The sequence below is a fragment of the Cyprinus carpio genome, chromosome A1 (assembly GCF_018340385.1).
Source record: "Cyprinus carpio isolate SPL01 chromosome A1, ASM1834038v1, whole genome shotgun sequence".
Lineage (NCBI taxonomy): Eukaryota > Metazoa > Chordata > Actinopteri > Cypriniformes > Cyprinidae > Cyprinus > Cyprinus carpio.
Genome location: NC_056572.1, coordinates 5,401,845 through 5,423,659, shown reverse-complemented (window position 1 = coordinate 5,423,659; position 21,815 = coordinate 5,401,845). Strand labels below are relative to the sequence as shown.

Sequence of the window (21,815 nt, the reverse complement as noted above, 5' to 3'; positions counted from 1 at the left end):
ACATTTATTGGTGGTTAAATGAGATCCTCAATGTTTTTGCCAGATAAATAATGCAAACAGAAATAAATATAAATAAGAAGTAAATAAACATTTACAAGTAATTAGCTTAAAAAATAAATATACATCCATAAAAATAAATTAACTTTTACAAATACAGTAAATAATTAATAAATAAGTACAAAATTATATGTGCAGTTTTTTTCCATTAAAAGGTCTGTGGAACCCTTCCATGGCTCAGTTTGTTTATTTGTTACAGCTTTTGAGAGTGAGTGTGACTTCCACTTGCATAATCAACATTAACTTTAATGTCTTGCAAAAAAGAAAAAAAAACACATCAAATTGAACAACTTTTAAAATTCATCCAGCACATTGTCACTAATTATATGAATAACTATAGGCTCACAGACCTGTGACATCAGCACAAACTTTCCCAACTGAGTATATTGCGCAATTCCCTCAGACTCGGCGCTTTAAAAGAGCTGCAAGTTCCACAATGAGGACAGAATTCACCAACAGATCTGATCACCTCAGATATCTAGCATCCAAACCATTGATTTACTTTTACTTTTTGTTAGTTTTTGGCAGAATGCACTTCAAAATCTTTTCAGTTATTGTTTTTCTGGGATTCCTGACCATTGGTGAAGGTAAGTGAATTGCAGTAATTTGGTAATATTACCGGTTAATCAGTAACCATAGTTAGTACAAATGCACTTGTAAGTTATGCATGTATGTGATGAAAAATTAACTTATTTTGCTTTTAGGAATGAGTCTTAGAGGTCTGGGTGTAGATCCACGCTGTCGCTGCATTGAAACAGAGAGCCAACGCATTGGGAAACTCATAGAGAGTGTGGAGCTCTTCCCTCCAAGCCCACACTGTAAAGACACAGAGATCATGTGAGTTTTCACACTAAAAATGTTTTAACCCTTGCAGATTGCAAGCTTAGAAGAAATCCATAAGGATTCAGATTAATATAATAGTATCAAATTGGGTTCTTACTGGTTGTTCTATTTCTAACACAGTGCCACCCTGAAGGTATCCAGAAAAGAGATCTGTCTGGACCCTACTGCACCCTGGGTTAAGAAAGTCATTGAGAAGATCATTGCCAAGTAAGTGTCAGTAGATTCTTACTATGTGTTCGATGTCTAATGCTGAAAAAAGTACAACAGATTAAGAAGTAAAAACTATCAGGTCTCATCACATTTGTCAAGGAAATAACAATGTTATTAAATAAATAACTTTTTTTTTTTTTTGCAGCAAAACACCAGCAGCATGAATGTTTGGATCATGTGTGAAGTTGAGCCTGATGATATGTATGATATTGCCACATGTGTACAGATGGGAACAGTCCTACTGTTTGGTTTTGTTTTAAAGAATTTGCTTAATATTGCATGTTGTTCAAATATATTTTGAGTGTTGTATTTATATTTATGTATGTATTTATTTATTATATTTTTGAAATAAATTGACTTCATACTAATTTTCAGCATTTCTTTGTCTTTTTAACATATTTACATTTTATCTTTTTTTTTGATAATATATATATATATATATATATATATATATATATATATATATTATATTATATATAGATATATATATATATATATATATATATATATGTATGTATGTATGTATGTATGTATAAGAATAATGAAACTATTTTCAACCACTTCCACAAAACCTCATGATTCATATTTTAGCACTGCATGGCTAGTGCTGTTTTGTTAGCTCCAAAACCCCCAGTTATTTATAAATATTACAATGAAATATCAGGCCTGAATATCACTTCACTTCTTTTTACCAAATAAGGTTTAACTCTAGGGATTTACTCTGACTCTTGGGTCCTTATAGGAAGAAAACACTATATAATGGGTTCCATACATAATTTGTGTCTTTCACTTTATAAATTACTATTTTTGGATTATACTCTGTCATGTGTTTTAAATAGCCCTACATGTTATAATATTAACATTCATTCCATGAGTTATAAACATGAAAATGATTTAAAAATGCAGTTATGTATAGAACTCAGTTAAACTGCCCTGGTAATGATGAAGTGGATTTAAAGGTTCTATAAAATGTGAAAGTAGGTTTTTATCTGTGTTCTACTATCAGTCTACCAGAGCATTGCCCTGCACACAGTAGGTTTGAAAGGTACATCTGGCAAACTTGTATCTGCACAAGACTGCACGTGTTGCCATGTGTCACGTAAAGACTTGTTACCACATCAAGGGAAAACACCATTCTGTTGCACCCTCAGGCACACCCCCATTATCTGCTGCTAATTTCATTGCACGCTGGCTGATGACAAGCATTTCAGTATGTTACAGGAAATATCCATGGCTGTAATTTCTGCTTAATAAATTACACTGTAATAAACGATATGGGGGCAATAAATCAAGACAACAATATTAGTTTGCTCTAAAATACATAACAGACATTGTCACATTTGATAATAAAACATATTTTTATTATTATAAATATTTCCATCATCAGTGTTTATAGCTTTTCAGTTTAAACTTAATTAAAAAAGATTTATTTTTTGAGGAATGGACATGAGTGTTAATTAGTAAAATGAAATAAAAGTTGTGCTTCCTTGTCTAAAACATCAACTTAAAGGGGTTATGAACTGCCTTTTTTATTATTTCGTACTGTTCTCTGAGATGCATTTATAATGTTATCAAGATTTTTACATCATAATTTAGAAGAAATAGGCTATTTTCTGTCCTGTTTTGACCCCCCCTCTTCGGAACGCTCTTTTCCAAGATAGCACACATACATTTGCTTCATCTGGAAAGCAAGTTGTGTACAAACATCTTCTAATAGACATCTTTTAGATGTCAGTTTTACATAATTTTCTAAATCAGAAACATCTTAAAGACATCTAAACGTCTATCTGACAGGAAACATCCTATAGACATATTGTAGATGAGCAAACACTCTGAAAACTTACAGGATGTTTTTATAGTACAATGACCTTTTATACGTCAAAAGATCAAAGGGATTTTGATTTCTCAGTTCACGACCCCTTTAACAAAAGATTCACAAAATTCATTAATTATAAAATGATTTAGTAATGATTCACAAGTGTGACAAAGCCAACCAGAACCTAGTCTTGTGTAGCTTGTGATATTTCTAACATAAAGTCTGTGGCTCATTTAAAAATCAAGAATGCCAAGTATAGTTGGACATGACTGGTTGTGTTAAACTATATAAGTGTTGATATAGGTTTACCAACAACGTGCATTGAATTGCATCTCCTTTATTTTATTGAACTGATTAGTTCAATTCTTATGTTTTTCCTTTTTTCTTTGTTTTAGGCTTGACAGGCAGCCAGATAGTGAGCGTTAAAATCATATCTTTGTGAATGAGAAATGCTTAATGGATTTAATTTTATCATACATAGTAATAATCTGAATATCAGATACAACTTTGAGTCATACTTGGTTCCACTCTATGCACGGATCACCAAAAGAGTTTAGCTTCTCCATCTGTTTTTACTTTCATATTTATCCTTTCTTCGATGTCTACCAGCTGTTGCCATTGTTTTTTGTTCCTTCTGCAACCTTTTTTTAGAGGGGAACAGGACTCACAAATGCTGGCCAGGGCCTGAAAAAGAAGGGAAAAGAGACAAACAGTAGGTACAAACTAAATACTTCTTTTGCAACACAAAAGCACAGCATTGCAGCAGAAATCTCTCTTACTCACTAATCACACATACTGACACACATTTCTAACAGGATGTGGGCAAGCAGGCCCTCACCTGATAGAGTGGAGGGCAAATCCCATCGATATAGTCAACCTGCATGTGGGGTAAATGTGTGGAGTTTTCACGGTCCATCATATCCTGTAAGAAAGAGACTCATCCTTTGATTCAAACATCTGATTAAATGACACACCTGTAACATTTTGTAAAAGAAAAAATATACTACAAAACAGTTTGTCACCCTCCCTCTTAAATATAGAGTCTTCCTGTACAAAAGTAATAAAGTAAACAAGTAGAGGAAGTCAACACATAACTCTAGACTTACATTTGCCTGAATGTTGAATTCACAGTTTTCTTGGTCTCCTTGTGCATACAATTCTGTTGCTACAAGTTCAGCAATCTGTCGAGGTAAAGAGAAAGAAAGAGAAATGTGTGTATGTGCGTTTATAAGTGTGTATTTCTGTGTGTGTGCTTGCATGCACATGTGGTTGTGGTGTACCTGCATGCATGCAGGTGAATGTGTGTGGGAGAAGCTCACCTGCTTCTGAACTGGCCATGGTTTGGTTATTGCACATATGTCGCTTGCTGACATTAGCATTGACCTATTTAGATCAAGAACATCAGTTAATATAAATACAGCAAGTGAACATAGTTAATATAGACACAGGAAGTGTCATAAGCAAAAAATGTGGTCAAAGTTTCCTGCTCTTAAGCTGTGCTTACAGTTACAGACAGCTGTTATTCTGAGAAGGCATTTGTTATAACGATAGTGCTTCAGCGATGAGTGACCATACAGTTGTGCTAGAGGCTGGTTACTCCTAAGACACAGAGAGAGGAAGGGGGTCAAAAATGTTTTTATTTATTTATCAAGCTGTAATTTACCAGGACAAAATATTAAGGTTATTTACATAGTGTTTAAATATGTAGATGTATTCTTGAGTAGTTATTACAGTAGTTTTTTAATTAGAAATCATAATGTGGCATCTCAAATACCAGTGCAGCACTACAGAGTGGCCACACTTTAAAGTGTATAAATGGCAAACAATGGCATTCACAGATGCTTAAATGTGTTCAAATACTTGTTAGGCTAATGTAACTGTATACTTTACATATATACAGTATAATTTATACTTTATAATACCACCATAGTCAGAGATGTTCTTTAGCACAGTGGAGAGTGGAGTAGTGTAGAGTAGTGTAGTACCTCTCTATGTGAGAGTTATTTAGTCCTCTGTGGTCCAGATCATGGCAGAGACTGGCAATCATGAGAGCAAGAACCTCCAGACTGCTAAAATTACTCTGCGTAATGCATGACTCCAGTTATGATAGACTACATTGCTTCTGTAGCACTTCTCAAAACCCAATGACACAGGGTCTGAAAAACAAAAGGAAATGCCAATTCTAGATCCACAGCTTACACAATATATTACTCAAAGCTTTGGTGTAATTTAGTGACGTTACTAAGAAGAGCCGAGCAGCATTTAACCAGAAACCTTGTAGGAAATGCTAAACACCTGGGGCAAATTGAGATCCAGGAACATGCGCACAACGGCCTGAGTCATGGCATTCTGGGACATATCAAAATCACTGAAGCCAAAGTCCAGTAAACAGAGGCGATCTGCTGAAAGGATGACAGCCTCCTAGTGAAGAAATAGGAAAACTTATAAGGCTTTCAAATGGCACAATGACCTGTGTTGAAGTGCAACTGACAAAACCACAAACACACTTAAGAATAGGCCTAAGTGACTCTAACCACAGGAAGTTGCAAGTTCTCTGTATCACATCAACATTTACAGTCGTTAATGCTGTTGCACAACATTTCAACCAAGCCGATTCAGTCTTGGGCAGATGTAGAAGGACTGTAGGTACTTTTTTAAGGAAAAATAAAAGGAAGTACTAAAGGGAGAATTTCAGTATCTCTAAATTATCAATTTCTTCTTGTGAAGCAGAGATTTGATAAGATAAGACCTGTAGGTTTAAACACACACACACATACAAACACAGTGTGAATAGGAAAAGAAAAACAATGTATGTTTATCGCTAAAATCTATAGAACTTTTACTTTTTAGATTTTCCTGTCTAAATCAATCCTGGTATTGTGTGATTGTTGAGTCAGCATTCAGATCACTTGCTCATTATTCTTACGATATGAAGTGATTTCCAGTGACTCAAAATGAATGTCATGCCATTTCATACTTCTTCAGTCACAGCCAGCTTAGCTCTGGTTTTATCTGCCACAGCTGTGTGCTGAAGTTTTGTAATCCCACAGCAAAGTAAACCGCAAAATATTCCAAGAGGTGCTCATCAGCTCAACTAAAAACTTCTCAGTGAGAGCCATTTTATTGACTAGCTGGCACACACCTATACAAAGAAAGCATAAAAAAGAATGTGTCTACAGTCTAAACAGACTATTTTCATACCAGTATCATTAATTCCTGTGGAGGGCTGTACTATTTGTATCTAAACTGAAGAAAACAACAAGTGAGATCTTTTTAACTGCATCAGTGAGACTGAAAAAAGAGTAAATAGAGACAAATTTTCCAAGATAAAAATTCTTGGAAAACTTTCTCAGCAAATTCTTTGTAAACCAAATGATCTGAACAATGTTTCCATGTTAAATATATAGTTGTCTTACTGCATGCAATAAATTATAATATGTGCATATATACTATAATATGAGCAAAAGCCTAAAAAAAAAACATCCTCTGGGAAAGCATGATGACTAAGAGCTTTGGATTGTTGAATCGATAGAGACTGTGAATATTTATTTATGATCTTATTTCCATGTTTGCCTCTCAGAGGTGGGCTGATCAAACTCCTGATCTGAGAGATCTTAGAAGTCTGGGCCTTGGAGAACACACAAAAATAGTGCATGTCAGAAATAGCGGTAACACTTTAGTTAGAAACCAATTATAACTGTAGAGGCCAAAGTACAATTCATAGTAATGTGAATAAGAATTAATGTTAAAAAGGTAAATAATTTAATTTAGAAGTTCATGTAATGGGTAAAATGTTAAATACTACTTAAAACGTTAAAAGCATCTTAGAATTCATGTGTTTATAGGTTTTGGTACATATTGGTAAAATAGTGTACTACCTCTTTAAGAAAAGGCCAACTATATTACGTTGATTTCTCATTATGTTATTCAGATCTTGAGAGCTGTGGAAGCGAATGGTTTTCTTACCTGCTAACTGCTAACTTCTAGTTACTTTTATTAGTAATCTTTTATTTCATTAGCGACTATAGAATAAGTGTATTAGTCAGCTCACATTTTTTTTTTGTAAATTTGAAACCAAGGAATAAAACCGGAGATTTTCATCTTTTATTTCAACAACGTTTCTGAAGTGGATTTATTGAACTGTGTTGCTGGGCTGACAATGGACACTACAAATGGGACTAGCTGCTTGGAATAATATTAGACAGTTATTAGTGGTAAGCCATCGCATATCTCAAGATTTCAAACCTCTACATTAGTAAGAAAACCTGCTTGACATTGGACAAACGAGCCTTTGGAGAGGTTTGCGGAAAGTGGAACATAAATGAAGGTTCAATGAAGGGCTAACTTTCTCGACGAGAGTTTGGTGATGTTTTGTGATAGTGGATTGTGAGTGATAAGTGGATTGCTGACGTCTCAGGGAGTTCGTCGTTGCTGCTGCTCGACTGTTGCGGGTGGAGCCTGTGGAGGGGGGGGAAAACCGGACTGACTATCAAAGCAATCATGACGGAGACAGGAACAGAAGCCACGGTAAGCCTAACTGAGAAAAAACGAGTGGTTAAGCCAACACTTAAAGCATTGGAGTATAATTTGCAAACGAAAATGAGCTCCAGAAGAGCCATACTAGGACAACTAACTGAGGGAAAAAGAACGAATTGCATGGTTTAATGGATGACGATGCAAATGTGGAAATCATAGCAAAGGAATTGTTGGCCAAGTATGAAACACTGATAAAGGAATTCAGTAAAATAAATGCTGACGTTAAAGACATATTTTGCCAGATTGAATGCATAGAGAATTTGAACACAGATCAAAGGGATTGGTTTGAGCCAAGAAATAACGAGCACAGAGAATTTGTGCAAGAAGTGACAGCATGGATACAGAATGCAATACTACGCAGAGAAGAGGCTAACAATGTTAGTGAGCAGATACATCCTGAAGATAGTGTGTCAGTCACATCCAGTAAGTCTAGAAAATCTAAGTCTGTTTCTGCTACTTCTGCAACATCGTCAGCTCGTGCTGAGCGCTTAAAGGTCGAATTAGAGAGAGCTGCTCTGTTAGCAAAGTCAGCTACATTGAGAAAAAGACAGACTTTAGAGGAGCACGAACTAAAGCTCAAGGTTGAAAAAGAACAGTTGGAGCTGCAAGCAGGGCTCGCTGCAACTGATGCACGATTAGCCGTGTTAAGAAAATATGAAAGTTCAGAGGTGTAGGAGAGAACCAAAGGCAGTAGGGGTGGAAATATTGATGTCTGCGCCAAGGAAGCATGATGTCAGCCACAGTAAGAGAAGTGTAGCTAGCAGTGGAACTTGGCATAGCCACACTAGTGGAAGAGGTGCAGATGCAATACGAGCTCCTGTCACTTCAGATAATCACACAGATAATCTGGTTACAGTCATGCAACGGCAAAACGACATCACTGAAAGCCTAATTAAAGCAGCAAAGGCTATCTACATTGCCATCACCGAACATTCCAGTTTTTCAAGGGAGATCCATTAGAATATCGTCTCTTCATGAGAGCCTTTGAGCATCGTATAGAAAGCAAGACTGAAAACAGCAAAGATCGGCTTTACTATCTAGAAACAGCACACAAATGGGCAGGCCTAATGACTTAGTGCGCAGCTGTTTTCATATGGATCCAGATCAGGGCTACTCCGAAGCCAAGAGAATGCTAAAGGAAACGCTTTTGGTGATAAATATAAGATATCCATGGCATACCTTGACAAGGCTTTAAACTGGCCTGCCATTAAAGCAGATGACACCAAGGCACTTGAAGCATACGCACTCTTTATGACAAACTGCAATAATGCAATGTCAGATCTGGAGTACTTAGAAGAGATAGAAAATGCTGCTAAACATGCGTACGATCATCTCAAAGCTCCCATACAGGCTGAGAGAGAGATTCAGGAGTGTCGCCCATAGACATTCAGAAAAAGCAAGATCGGCGGACAAAGTTCAAAGACATAGTGTCATTTGTCAACACACAGGCTGAAATAGCAGCACACCCTGTGTTTGGTGAAATATCAGGACAAACAAGGCGCCAGACTGAAAGGTTAAGTGGAAAGAAAAACATCACAAACACTAGCCACTGAAGTAAAAGAACAGAAAGCTGAGAAAGATGCTGCTAGTGCCCGAAACAAGAAAGCTCAGGAGAAGGGAACAAACATGGACAAAGCCTTCATGAAACCTTGTATCTTCTGTCAGGGAGATCATACCATGGAACAGTGCAAGAAACTCCAAAGAAAAGCTTCACAAAGAAAAGCTTGAATTCCTGAAGAGTAAAGGACTTTGTTTCAGTTGTCTTATAGGAGGACACATGAGTAATGCCTGTGAAGAAAAGAAAAGCTGTCAGATATGTTCAGTGACACACCCTACGCTCTTACACATGAAGCAGAAATTTAAAGACTTACCAAAGGAAGAGGCATCACAGGAGGAGCCAAAAGAGGAGTCTCCAAAGGAAGAGCAAAAACCGTTGTCAGTGGATTCGTGGATGCAGGGGGGAAGCATGCTCTCAGACTGGGGTCGGGGGTACCGGTAGTGTCCTCGCCATCGTTCCTGTGAGGGTAAAGGCAAAGAAAGGCAACAAGGTGCATGACTTGTTATGCATTCATGGATCCAGGGAGTAACGCCTCCTTCTGCACTAACCAAGCTGGCGAAAAGGACCTTCACCTGCAAGGAAAAAAATGTGAACATCCTACTCATACTATGGGAGACCAAAAGACAGCTCATGTAAAGCTGTATCAGACCTAGAAGTGAGTAGCTTAGAAGGTGATGACTTTATCGAGCTTACAGGTGTTTTTCGCACCAAAGGTTATCCCCGCAAGTAAAAGAGAACATTCCAACCCAAGAAGAGAAGTGGATAGGTGGCCACACATCTACGAGGTGTACGAATTCCATCGATCAACGCGGATATCGGTCTTCTCATTGGGACTGACGTGTGGCAAAGGCTTTGGAGCCAAAAAGAGGTAATCCGCAGTGTCAAGGATGGGCCGTTATGCAGTACGCCAGCTTTGGGATGGACAGTGAACGGAGCGCTGCGTGAGAACTTCAGAAGATGGACAAAGAATGGATACCCGCAGATCCCGATGAATCGGATCTCAGTGGCTCGAACTCGAAGAACTTATGGACTCAGCAACTCAAGTACGATTTTCCTGAGAATGCTCAAGGAGAGCAGTTTTAGAAATGTCTAAGAAAGACCAAACTGTTTATGGAGAGAGTTTCAAATCGGCAAAGCTGGTCAACGGGACACTACTCTATTGGTCTTCGTTGAAGAACAAGGATGTGAAAATGCCCAAACAACAGAGCAATGGCAGAGCAACGAGTGCTCAACATGAAAACGAAGCGTACAGAGAAATCAAACGTTCAAAGAGGACTATGTCAGCTTCATGATGTGTGATAAAGAAGGGCTACGCCTGTAAAGGTTCCAGATGAAGAACTAAAACGGAGGGTGATGGGAAAGGTGTGGTTTATTCCGCATCACGGTGTCTACCACCCTAAGAAGCCATAAAATGCGTTTGTGGTATTAGACTGTGGCGCTTCATATCAAGGAACCACACTCCAATGAACAATTACTGCAAGGGCCTGACATGAAAGCAGTCTGGTTGGTCCGTCTTGACTAGATTCCGTCAAGAGCGAGTCGCAATCATGGCGGATGTGGAATCGATGTTACACCAGGTCAAAGTCCCAACAGAAGATGCCGACCTGCTTCAGGTTTTGTGGTGTGGTGGGCCGGACGGCGACACCTCAAAAGAAATTGCAAGAGTAACAGAATGGGAGGTACACTTGTTTGGAGCCACCTCCTCACCAAGTTGCGCGAGTTATGCATTGAGAAGGTGTGCCGCGAGGACAACAAGAACCATGTTTGGTGCAGCAGTTGTGGATACAGTCTTAAATAATTTTTATGTAGACAATTGTTTGAAATCAGTTGCCAATGAACAAGAAGCAGTCAGGGACTACTACAAGACTTGAAAGGCCATCTGTCAAACAGGAGGTTTTAGACTGACAAAATGGACACAACGAACAATCGAAATGTGTTGTTAAAACATTCCACTTGAGGACCGGGCAACACAGAAGTCAAAGATCTCGATCTTGACCAGGATTCACTCGCCATCAAGAGAGCTTTGGGAGTACAGTGGTGTATCCGGTCAGATCAGTTCAAAGTTCCATGTGCATATAGAGCAGAAGCCTCTCACCAGGGAGAAGGAATCCTGTCTACGATGAGTTCAGTCTACGACCCACTGGGAATGTTGTCGCCAGTCATACTGCCTGGTAGAAACATCCTGCAAGAATTGTGTAGACCTAAGAAAACAGGCTGGGACGACACTGTGCCAGAACATTTCGCACAACAATGGACAGAGTGGACTGAAGAACTTCAACAGCTCACTGACTTTTGGAGTGGATCGGTGCTTTAAGACACTGAGTTTGGGGGAAAACAAACAGTGCAAGCTCGGTTGCATCAACTTTTGTGACGCGTGCGAAAACAGGCTACGGTACTGTTACTTACTTAGTCCAGAAGAACAGTAACAATCAAATACTCTGCTCATTTGTCATGGGAAAGGCAAGGGTTGCCCCTCTCAAACCACCAACTATCCCGCGGATGGAGCTGAAGGCGGCTGCCTTAGCTGTGAAGGTGGATGTCATGCTGAAGAAAGAAGAACTACAGTTGCCACTGTCAGATTCCAGGTTTTGGACGGACAGTACTGCCGTACTCAGGTACTTAGCAAATGAGGAACATCAGATTTAAGACATTTGTGGCGAATAGGATTGCCATAATCTTGCAAGCATCAAAAGTGGCAGCAATGGAGCTTTACGTCAAAACACTCAGTTGAATCCTGCTGATTGCGCCTCCAGGGGACAAAAGGTGAGTGTCTTCATGAAGAACGAAGTTTGGAATTGCAGGACCTGTCTTCCTCAGTAAAACTGAAAGGGAATGGCCAGACCAAACACGATTACCTAGAAGAGCTCACGGCTGAAGATCCTGAGGTCAAGAAAGGCATACTTGTCAATGCTACAAACAGCAGAAGAAAGCACTGATGCAATGCAAAAAAACTAATTGGATACTATTCTTCATGGATACAACCTCAATAAGGCTGTGGCGTGGCTCACACGACTCAAAGGGAACACCTGGTAAACCTGTCAAGGAAAAGAAAAAGGAGTGAGAATGGATTGTACAGTGATCAACAACGGGTGGACAGGGAGATGCTGAGCTACAAAAAGAGTCTCAAACAGACTTACCTGACTGTGGACAATCTGCGACAAGCTGAGAACGGATATCATCAGCCATTGTCAGCAAAGTAGTTTCCAAAGAAGAGATATCTGCTCTTCGTAGAAAGGACTCCATCAAGAAGAGTAGTCGAATCTTCAGACCTGAATCCACAACTGAAGAGGGAATCCTTCGTGTTGAGGGAGGCTCAGTCGGGCATCCATGCCAGCTGAAGCCAAGCACCCTATAATCCTGCCTAAGAACCATCGTGTGGGTGATCTGATTCTCCAGGATTCACATGAGCGGCTGGGACACAGCGGACGTAATCATGTCTTGTCTCATGTACGTCAAAAAGTACTGGATTATCGATGCTCTCTCGTCAATTAGAAGAATGCTGTCACGGTGTACTATCTGTCGAAGACAACAGGGTGCATCAGGCACACAAATGATGGCGGACCTTACCAAGAAACAGAGTTGTACCAACGAACCACCCTTCACCAGAACTGGAGTGGATCTATTTGGGCCATTCAACATTAAACGTGGAAGATCATCTGTAAAAAGATATGGGGTGATATTTACCTGCCTGCATGTCGTGCGGTTCACATAGAAAATAGCAACATCATTGGAAACAGACTCCTTTATTCAAGCTCTGCGTCGCTTCATTGCAAGAAGAGGTCAGGTAAAGGAGATGAGATCTGATAAGGCCGGACCAACTTTGTTGGAGCTGATCATGAGCTCAGAAAGGCAATAAAGGAGTGGAATACTTCACCAATTGAGAACAGCTTGCTCCAACCGTGAATCAGATGGTTATTCAAATCACCAATCCGGATCCCACCATGGAGGGTGTGGGAGGAGAATTATCCGCCTCCATCAGGACAATCATGGGTTCTACACTGAGAGAACAAAAATTGGATGAGGAAGGTCTTTCAGACGTTCTTCTGTGAATGTGAAGCCATTCTGAATAGTAGGCCTATTACCATGCCTTCCAATGACATTAATGATCTGGAAGCTCTTACCCCACAGCACTTACTCTGCTCAAAGACTAACCCCAACTTACCACCAGGACTCTTCCATAAGGATGATACTTATGCACGTAAAAGATGGAGGCAAGTCCAGTATATGACGATCTATTCTGGAAGCGCTGGACAAGGAAAATATCTGCCTCAACTTCAGAAGAGGGGACAGAATGGAACCATCCATCACGGAACTTCATCCCGGGGAGATGTAGTCTTGATTGTCGATGAATCAGCCCCCAGGGGAGCATGGCTGATGGGAAGAATCGTTAAGGGGGACTATGGAGGACGAGAGCCTGGAGTGGTCCGCAAGGTTCGAGTCAAGACTAAGACGACATGAAACTGAGAAGCCGATAACTAAACTCTGCTTACTTCAGGAAGCAGTATGAGAAGGACTGTAACTGAGTTTTACTCAAAAGAAAGACATTAAAAGTTATAATTGATTCTAGGATAGAAGGCAATTAGGGGCCGGGTATATAGAGGCCAAAGTACAATTCATAGTAATGTGAATAAGAATTAATGTTAAAAGGTAAATAATTTAATTTAGAAGTTCATGTAATGGGTAAAATGTTAAATATACTTAAAAGGTTAAAAGCATCTTAGAATGTCATGTTGTTGTAGGTTTTGGTACATATTGGTAAAATAGTGTACTACCTCTTTAAAGAAAAGGCCAACTATATTACGTTGATTCTCATTATGTTATTCAGATCTTGAGAGCTGTGGAAGCGAACGGTTTTCTTACCTGCTAACTGCTAACTTCTAGTTACTTTTATTAGTAATCTTTTATTTCATTAGCGACTATAGAATAAGTGTATTAGTCAGCTCACATTTTCTTTTTTGTAAATTGAAACCAAGGAATAAAACCGAGAGATTTTCATCTTTTATTTTCCAACAACGTTTCTGAAGTGGATTTATTGAACTGTGTTGCTGGGCTGACAATGGACACTACAAATGGGACTAGCTGCTTGGAATAATATTAGACAGTTATTAGTGTAAGCCATCGCATATCTCAAGATTTCAAACCTCTATACTCACTATTAACTAGTTCCTTATTAGCATCCATATTATTAGCATATTGGCTGTTTTTTAGTTCTTATAAAGCACATGCTTTATTCTTCATGACCATATTCTAGATCCCTTAACCTGGCCCCCAAACTAAAGTGTGGCTGAAATGGACATGGAAAATCCCAGATAAGAGGTACTTTTTGGTCACATGATGAAAGTAACTATATATATATATATATATATATATACTATATATATATATATATATATATATATATATATATATATATAAAGGAAGAAAAACTATGCCAGTGAATCAATCAGATAAACTTACAGGTCTGTTAACAATGTTCAGCGTCTCCATTGAATTTTGCACATGCACAGCATACATGTAGATGATGTCATTGCTAATTCCTAAAGATTACATTACACAAGATCTAATTTTACATTTAACTAAGCTAAATGCTAAACTCATTGTATACATAAGAATACATAAAGTTTTATACCTTTTTTTTTTGTTTGCTAAAGTATTAAAGAGCAATACTGAACACTATTCTTATGTGACTTTCAATATTACGGGCTTAAAAAACTACCTGTTATTTTGTGTATATCATGATCAAATTATAAATGTACATTTATTTACCTTGTAGAACACTGGAAAGAGCAATTGGTTTCTTTATGCTCTATATGGACCATCTTTGAGAAAGGCCCCTGCAAAAAAAAAAAAAAAAAAAACGCTGATCAGTATCAACTTTAGCTGTTTTTAGTAGTTCAGTATTAAAAGAATTTTATGAGCTTCACGCTGTCTTTTAACCTCTACAAGAAATTAAATGAAAGTGAAAGACACATGCATGAGCAAAACCAACACTTCACAGCTGCTAAAAACAAATAAAGCATCCTTTTTGTTTTAATAATGAATCATTACCCACACTCAAAAAAGTCAACTAGCCACTTGTTTGATTTGCAAAATACAAATATATCTGATTAATAAGAATATAACACATTTACTTATGTTAAATGATTCATTCTTGTTATTTGTAACTAAATTATTATTCGAAGCAGTGCAAGTTTACTTGATTTGATTAGATGCATAATGGGTGCTACGAATAAATCATGTTCATTCAACAATTTATTTTTTTGAGTGCATGAAGTTTTATTGATTCTTGTATTACCGTGGAACTGTCATCTGAGATGAAAATAGTACAGAATTGTGCTTTTGTAACTGGCAGGATGACAGCAGACAGTTTGCTGAGCATGTCATTCAGAGAGGTGTAGTCATGTGACACCAGCTGAGTCAATTCCAACAGTACCTGTCACATGACAAAAGTAATGTAGAATGTAAGTTAATCATTCATTATGGTGTATGTATATCATAGTACCATAGTATTATCTCACATCTGATATCAACAGTTTCCCAATACAGTAATTTTCTACAGTAAAGTTCTTTGTGATTAGCATGTTAAGTATCCTTAACAGATGAATCATTTTAGATAAAAGTGAGTAAGGCACTTTAGATAAAAGTGCCTCAATAAATAAATGTAAAGTCTGTGTGACAGCTTGTTGCATTTGCTCTCACAAAGCTGAAAGTTTTCCAGTCCGAACCACACCATGTGTGACAACAGCACCTAGAGACAAAAAGATGACTCATTCTTTGACTCAGGTCACATGACAAAAGTTAGCATTGATTATTTATTATAGATATGTAGCTTATACAATTCATTGTATATTTCATACAAATGTCATGCATTAGAAAAATTTACATGGACTCAACACTATTGTATTTCAGATTATTTAAGGGCAAGATTATTTATTATAGATATGTGGCTTATCATTTACAATTCATTGTATATTTCACACAAATGTCATGCATTATGTGTAATGAAGAAAAATTTACATGGACTCAACACTACTGTATTTCAGATTATTGAAAGGCAAGATTTTTTACCATCTTTAATATTAATAAATACTTACTTTCTCATCTTGTTCTGAGAAAAAGCTCCCTGCACATGTGCCTGGCCTGCTTTTGTTCACAGCCATGACAGCACCTATAACCTGCCAAAATACATTGGACCAGTCCTTAGAGAGATAAAAACAAATTAATGTTCATTACAAAAAAAATATAAAAGACTAACTGGTTATTTAGCAAAATATCATATTACAAATATAATAATATCATGTAAATATATATATGGTAATGCAATACTGGACATATGCTATAATGACAGCATATAATGGATAATCTAAATCTGTCCAACCTCATTTTTGTGGTTCAGGATGGGCACACTGAGAATGCTCTTGGGTCTGTCCTCTTCCCTCTCATACGGTTCAATCTGAAAGCTCAGATTCTATAAAAACACAGTTAAAATCAATTATTCAGGTGATTCAGTAAACTACATCAATTTAAACATTGCATAACTATGTTATCTCTGAGGTGATGACATTGTTTGTTGTTTTATGTCTGTCTGCAGGAAAATGTGTGAAATTTCAGAGGTGTGACAGGGTTGGAACCCTAGAGAAGGCTAAAGATAAGAGTTAAATGGCATGTTTATGAGAGCCGGATACTGGTAAAGTACATATTACTATCTCTGCTATTCATTCTGTCTCTCTCTTCTCTGCTTACATTCTTTCAGTTGTCACAGTGCCAAATCTGGGTTTAAAGCTTAGAGCAGGGAAGGATTTCCCTTCCCACTCTGCCCAGAGCATGTCCCAGAGCGTATAAAGACTCACAAACACACACAATCTCACCCCTCGTTCCCAAGCATACTCATGACCAATAAAGCTAAAGACACATTATATGTTGTTATCATATAAGTATATATGACATGTTACTGTTTTTTTTATTTATTGGTATTAGTCAACATTACATATCCATCTGTACACGCCCATTTCCCCTATTTTTTACAATAGAACCTTACCTTTGCCATCATCTAATGCTCATTTACATTTAAGTTTTAACACTTAATTAAATAACACAGTTAAATATAATCTTTATCAAACCTTAAAATGAATTTCCATATTCATATTGTACTGTAATATGTTGAAAGGAATAAATTTTATTTTAAAATTTAAATCAATTATTAAAGATATTATTATAACTTTATATAATTATATTATTATTCTAGTAAAAAAAAAGTCAAAGCTGTAAATAAAACAAAGATTATAAAAAATTATAAAATTTTAATATTTGACACACTTGTTATCAGTTTATCTGCTTATTGCTTACTGTATTAGTTTGTTCTGTATTATTACATTATTATAAATATTTATTTGTTTACACATTTTCCATTATTGAATAGTGCAGTAAACTCTTTGAAACGACCCAGGATTTATAGTCTTTAAATTGTTAAAAGCTCTAGATCTAGCTCTGAATAACTTGACAGGATGGGACACTCTACATCTGCCAAGAATATTCTACCTAGACCTTGGCTCAGGTATGAGAGTTTGGGCAGCTTGGGCTCTTTCTACACAGCCATGCACCCAATGTCTAAGAAGAGAAAAGACATAATACCAGGTTAGATTGCACTACTAGCAATTTAGGAATAGCTAGCATGGGTGGTCACCTGTATATCTTAGGTTTTAAGCATGTACTTTTGATCAAATAAATGCTGCCTTGGTGAGCTAAGAGACTTATTTTAAAACAGTAATATATATTAACTGAAAATTTCTTCTTGTCTTGTTCTATCCAGCACTACACAGAACCAAAATCTTGTGCCATTTAGAACCATTTTCCTTTGGAATGTATAAAACGTGTTCAAACTTAAGACATGAAGAATGAATACACATGACTGAAAAAATGCATCACATCATTTTTTCACACTCTCTCAGAACAGATACAGCTACACTGCTCATCTTGACGAACTGTTAAAGTAAGACCTGGTTGAATCCGAATGATCATCCAACCATGCCTTCACTTTCTCGCTTTCCTTTCCCATCCTGAATCTCAGTCTCTGGGTTTTGGCCCCTGGGGTCCAGAGAGGTGAGAAGAACCATCCAGCACTGCTGATGACTAGAGATGCACTGATCGATCGGACAGCCCTAATACAAAAATGTCGTTGGTGTGGAAGTTTTTTTTTACTGTGAGTGAAGAAGACACTAAGTTTGCTATTTGTGAAACGTGTAAGGCTAAAATAAACCATGGGGGAACCACTTGCCATTAATGCTCAAGTAGCATTTTGCCTATACATATGCTGGCATTTATTACCCACTTACTGCACTATTTTTATGTAAAAGAGTATTGTACACTTCAGTTTTGTTCATTCATAGGATCTTTTGACTTTTGTAAGACAAGTAAAAAAGAGAAAAAGGTCAGTTTATAAAGTTGTTTTATTTTATAAAGCAACTCATTTTCAGTTAATTGTTATTTCTACTTCTTTCCAATCACAGAACACTTTAATTTTTTGAGAGTTTTTTAAGTGAGAGAAAATCCTGCAACTTGGAAAATTTAATGTTTAATCATTTATTTTATTATGAAAATAAAATTTTGCTTTGAAGAAAAGTAAATTTTTGCTTGTATATGCTGTCAATAATAGTTCTTAGAAAGAAAATCGGTATCGGCAGATCACACTTAGAAAAAATCGGAAATCAGAATCGGCCAAGAAAATTGCAATCGGTGCATCTCTACTGATGACACACTGTTCTTTCTATGGAAGCAGATTAGTCTCAAATATAATTCACGCCAAAAACACGATTCACACATGCGTAGACAATTTCACATGCATGAAACCTAATTCACGTACACACAAAAAAAATTCACGTGCGTGAAAAAAAATATATATTCACAAAAAGAAATTCACATGCGCAAAATAAAATTATATATTCATAAAATACATTTCACAAATGCAAAACACAATTCGTAGATATACAAACTGTGCACAAAAACCTTTGAATGTTTAAAATGAACGAGTGTCTGAATGTACAAATCGTCATTTACTACGAATCCACTCGGATGTGTGTGTGTGTGTGTTTTTGAGACTTTCCTGGCAGAGCTCTCTTCCCACGTGGGTCTGTCGTGCTCTTTAGCCAATCAGATGCGAGCTTACCATTCAACCAATCATATCATTTGCATTCAAGGAGAGTAATTTTGCACGTTCAGATGAAGTCACAATAATGGCAGAAGCTTCCTTTGTTTGAGTCTGCGCATCAGAAACGGAAGTGCTAAAAATCGCTAAAATGGGCTTCACTTGTCTCAATTGAGTTCCAATTGGGTCGCTGTGTCCATTTCTTTTACTGTCTATGGGATTACTGATGTAAAGGCTTAATTTCCGTTCTAATTAATCCATATTGCGCAAAAGGTGCGCAGAATCGTGCTCCTTGAATGCACTCTCAGTGGCTTATGATATGATTGGTTGAATGGTAAGCTCGCATCTGATTGGCTAAAGAGTACGACAGACCCACGTGGGAAGAGAGCTCTGCCAGGAAAGTCTCAAAAACACACACACACAAATCCGAGTGGATTCGTAGTAAATGACAATTTGTACATTCAGACACTTTTACTGTCTATGGGAGAAACTGCGGCGGCTGAGTCAGCCGGCTGCTCTCGAAACGCTCTCGCAGTACTTTGATGACACACGTGTAAGTCATGTGGCGTCGGCGCCGTCTCAAGTCGGACAAAATTTCTAACCGGCATGCACTGCTTCAAGTCAGATTTCGATCGGTTTGCGCAGCGCTTCATGAAGTCGAACGCACCTAAAGAGAGATGAAAAAACTGATGCACAGTTGGTGTCCAAGGCAGGTCAGAGGATTAAGCTTTGCTGTCACCTGCTACACTAACATCCCAACTCTGCACAGTGGTGGTGGAGGCCAATCGGTTACGTAAAATGAATCCGTGAAATAACACCAAGAAGCAACAGGATTAGTGTCCTGGAGAACTATTAATGACTTTGCACTCTTTTCTTTAACCTTTAACCCACTCTCCCTGACAAATAAATATTAGAAAATGGCAAGTGGACTTAAATAGACAAACCACATATGATCCAGATCCATATACATAAGCAAACTGATTAAAAGACTGGAACAGAGCATGAGGACATAATGATTACTAGAGTATATTTAATAAGGCGGAAAACACATTTAATTCTTTTATGGCATTTTGTGAAGTACCATTTAAAAATAACAAGTAAATTAATTAATTAATTAAAGCCTTATATTATATTATCCTGTATATTATCTGCGTAATATTTTCATTAGGCTATAAATTTTGTTATGTTATATTTTATATTATCTGGTTAATTTTTTAATTAGGCTATAAACAGATCATCCAAAAATATCATTAACCCATAAGAAGTCTGAAGATGTCATCAGCAGGAATTTCTAAGTATGTGATGTCTTTCACAACCCCCCTTAAAAAATTACAAATAAAACGCACAAATCCATGCAGAAAATCACGTTCCATTTCTATAGAGTAGTTTCCCTTCCCACTTGAAAGTTTCACTACTGGTTAACTCGTTTGAAAGAGGATGCCAAAGCTCCGGAAGTTAACGTGATAGATTATTAAATCATGCAATACTTCTAAAGTCCACTAAAGTACAATACTTCCAATGTATAACATATGACGTATAATATAATAATGTACAGTATAATACTTACAAGTATAATGAGAATGTCTTGCTGTTTTTTATAAAATTGTATTGTTGTTGTTGCAACAGTCCTGCCTAAACATCTCTTTATAAGTTTATTTGATATTAGCGCCCTCTACTGGTATTCTTAAAATAAAAAAGGGACGCGTGTCATAGATATACATAATAAAGGCTTTATTATGTATGTCTATGACGCGTATAGCCTGAATGACTTTACCATAGACGGAAGTGATGTGACGAATTTGTCAGATGTACCCATGAAGTTGAATTTGCTTCATGCATGCGATTCATCGGCCTTCATAAGTACAAGTGGTATGTACATCATAGTAGATTAACTTTTGAAAAGCGTTCACTGTACGGTTTAATAACAGATTTTTGCTGGTTTTAAGCCTTTTTGTTTTTTGTGCCACTAGCGGCTCCAAATAAAATCAAAAATAAAACCTGATTCCAAAAGGTTTTAGGTTCATAATACTACATCATAAATTACAAAGGCTCATGCCTCTCAAATGCGAATTTTGAAGACCATGTACATGCATTTATGAATGACATTATAAAAGTGTATATATTGTTTATCATGCTCAATTGAAAAAAAAAAAACGACAACAACATTATACGTGTATTTATCTCCTAAATTAGCATAGCTTAAGTTACCTCTTTTTTTATTATTGCATTTCATTGTTTCCTTTCAGAAATACCATAATTAAACAGTAGCTCAGATTTAATGTTGTCAGTTTAGATTGCGGTTGTTGTTGTGCATTCCTAAACTTTCCCATTCTCCTGTGCATTAATATCTACAAACTCTAGGGGGAGCAATTTAAAAAGATTTTATAGCATCTTTCACACCTTCCCAATTTTCTCACATTGTTTCTTTAAATTCAGTCAGACCTCTTTTTGCATTCATGTACATCTCTTTTTGCTTACCTCCAAAGTGAAAGCTTCCATTATTTGCATCCTTATCTGTGTCATGTCATTTGCTCCATCTCCCATCAGTCTCATCATGTCACAGTTCTCACTCCAGTGAAAATCTCTGGCTCTGCCGCATTCCAGATTCTCTTGCCTCCATCTCTCTGATATCCTCATCTACTCTCCTCTCCAGG

General features: G+C 37.2%; 1 protein-coding gene and 1 pseudogene across 1 annotated transcript; one reads left to right on the top strand and one right to left on the bottom strand.

Moving 5' to 3' along the window:
- Window positions 1-487: 487 nt before the first annotated feature.
- On the top strand, window positions 488-1,478 carry LOC109078237 (interleukin-8). The gene is made up of 4 exons (XM_019093573.2): window positions 488-644; window positions 762-894; window positions 1,021-1,107; window positions 1,256-1,478. The coding sequence occupies exons 1-4, from the start codon at window positions 494-496 to the stop codon at window positions 1,272-1,274; spliced, it is 390 nt and encodes a 129-aa protein (XP_018949118.1). The 5' UTR covers window positions 488-493; the 3' UTR covers window positions 1,275-1,478.
- A 170-nt stretch (window positions 1,479-1,648) lies between these two features.
- Window positions 1,649-21,798, bottom strand: LOC109078329 (annotated as a pseudogene).
- Between the last annotated feature and the right edge of the window lie 17 nt (window positions 21,799-21,815).

Bases quoted from the DNA above. Each gene is read 5' to 3' on its own strand.
- LOC109078237 (XM_019093573.2), top strand. From the start codon at position 494: ATGAGGACAGAATTCACCAACAGATCTGATCACCTCAGATATCTAGCA. The intron at 645-761 runs GTAAGTGAATTG...TTTTGCTTTTAG, and splicing joins ATTCCTGACCATTGGTGAAG to GAATGAGTCTTAGAGGTCTG. The intron at 895-1,020 runs GTGAGTTTTCAC...TTTCTAACACAG, and splicing joins TGTAAAGACACAGAGATCAT to TGCCACCCTGAAGGTATCCA.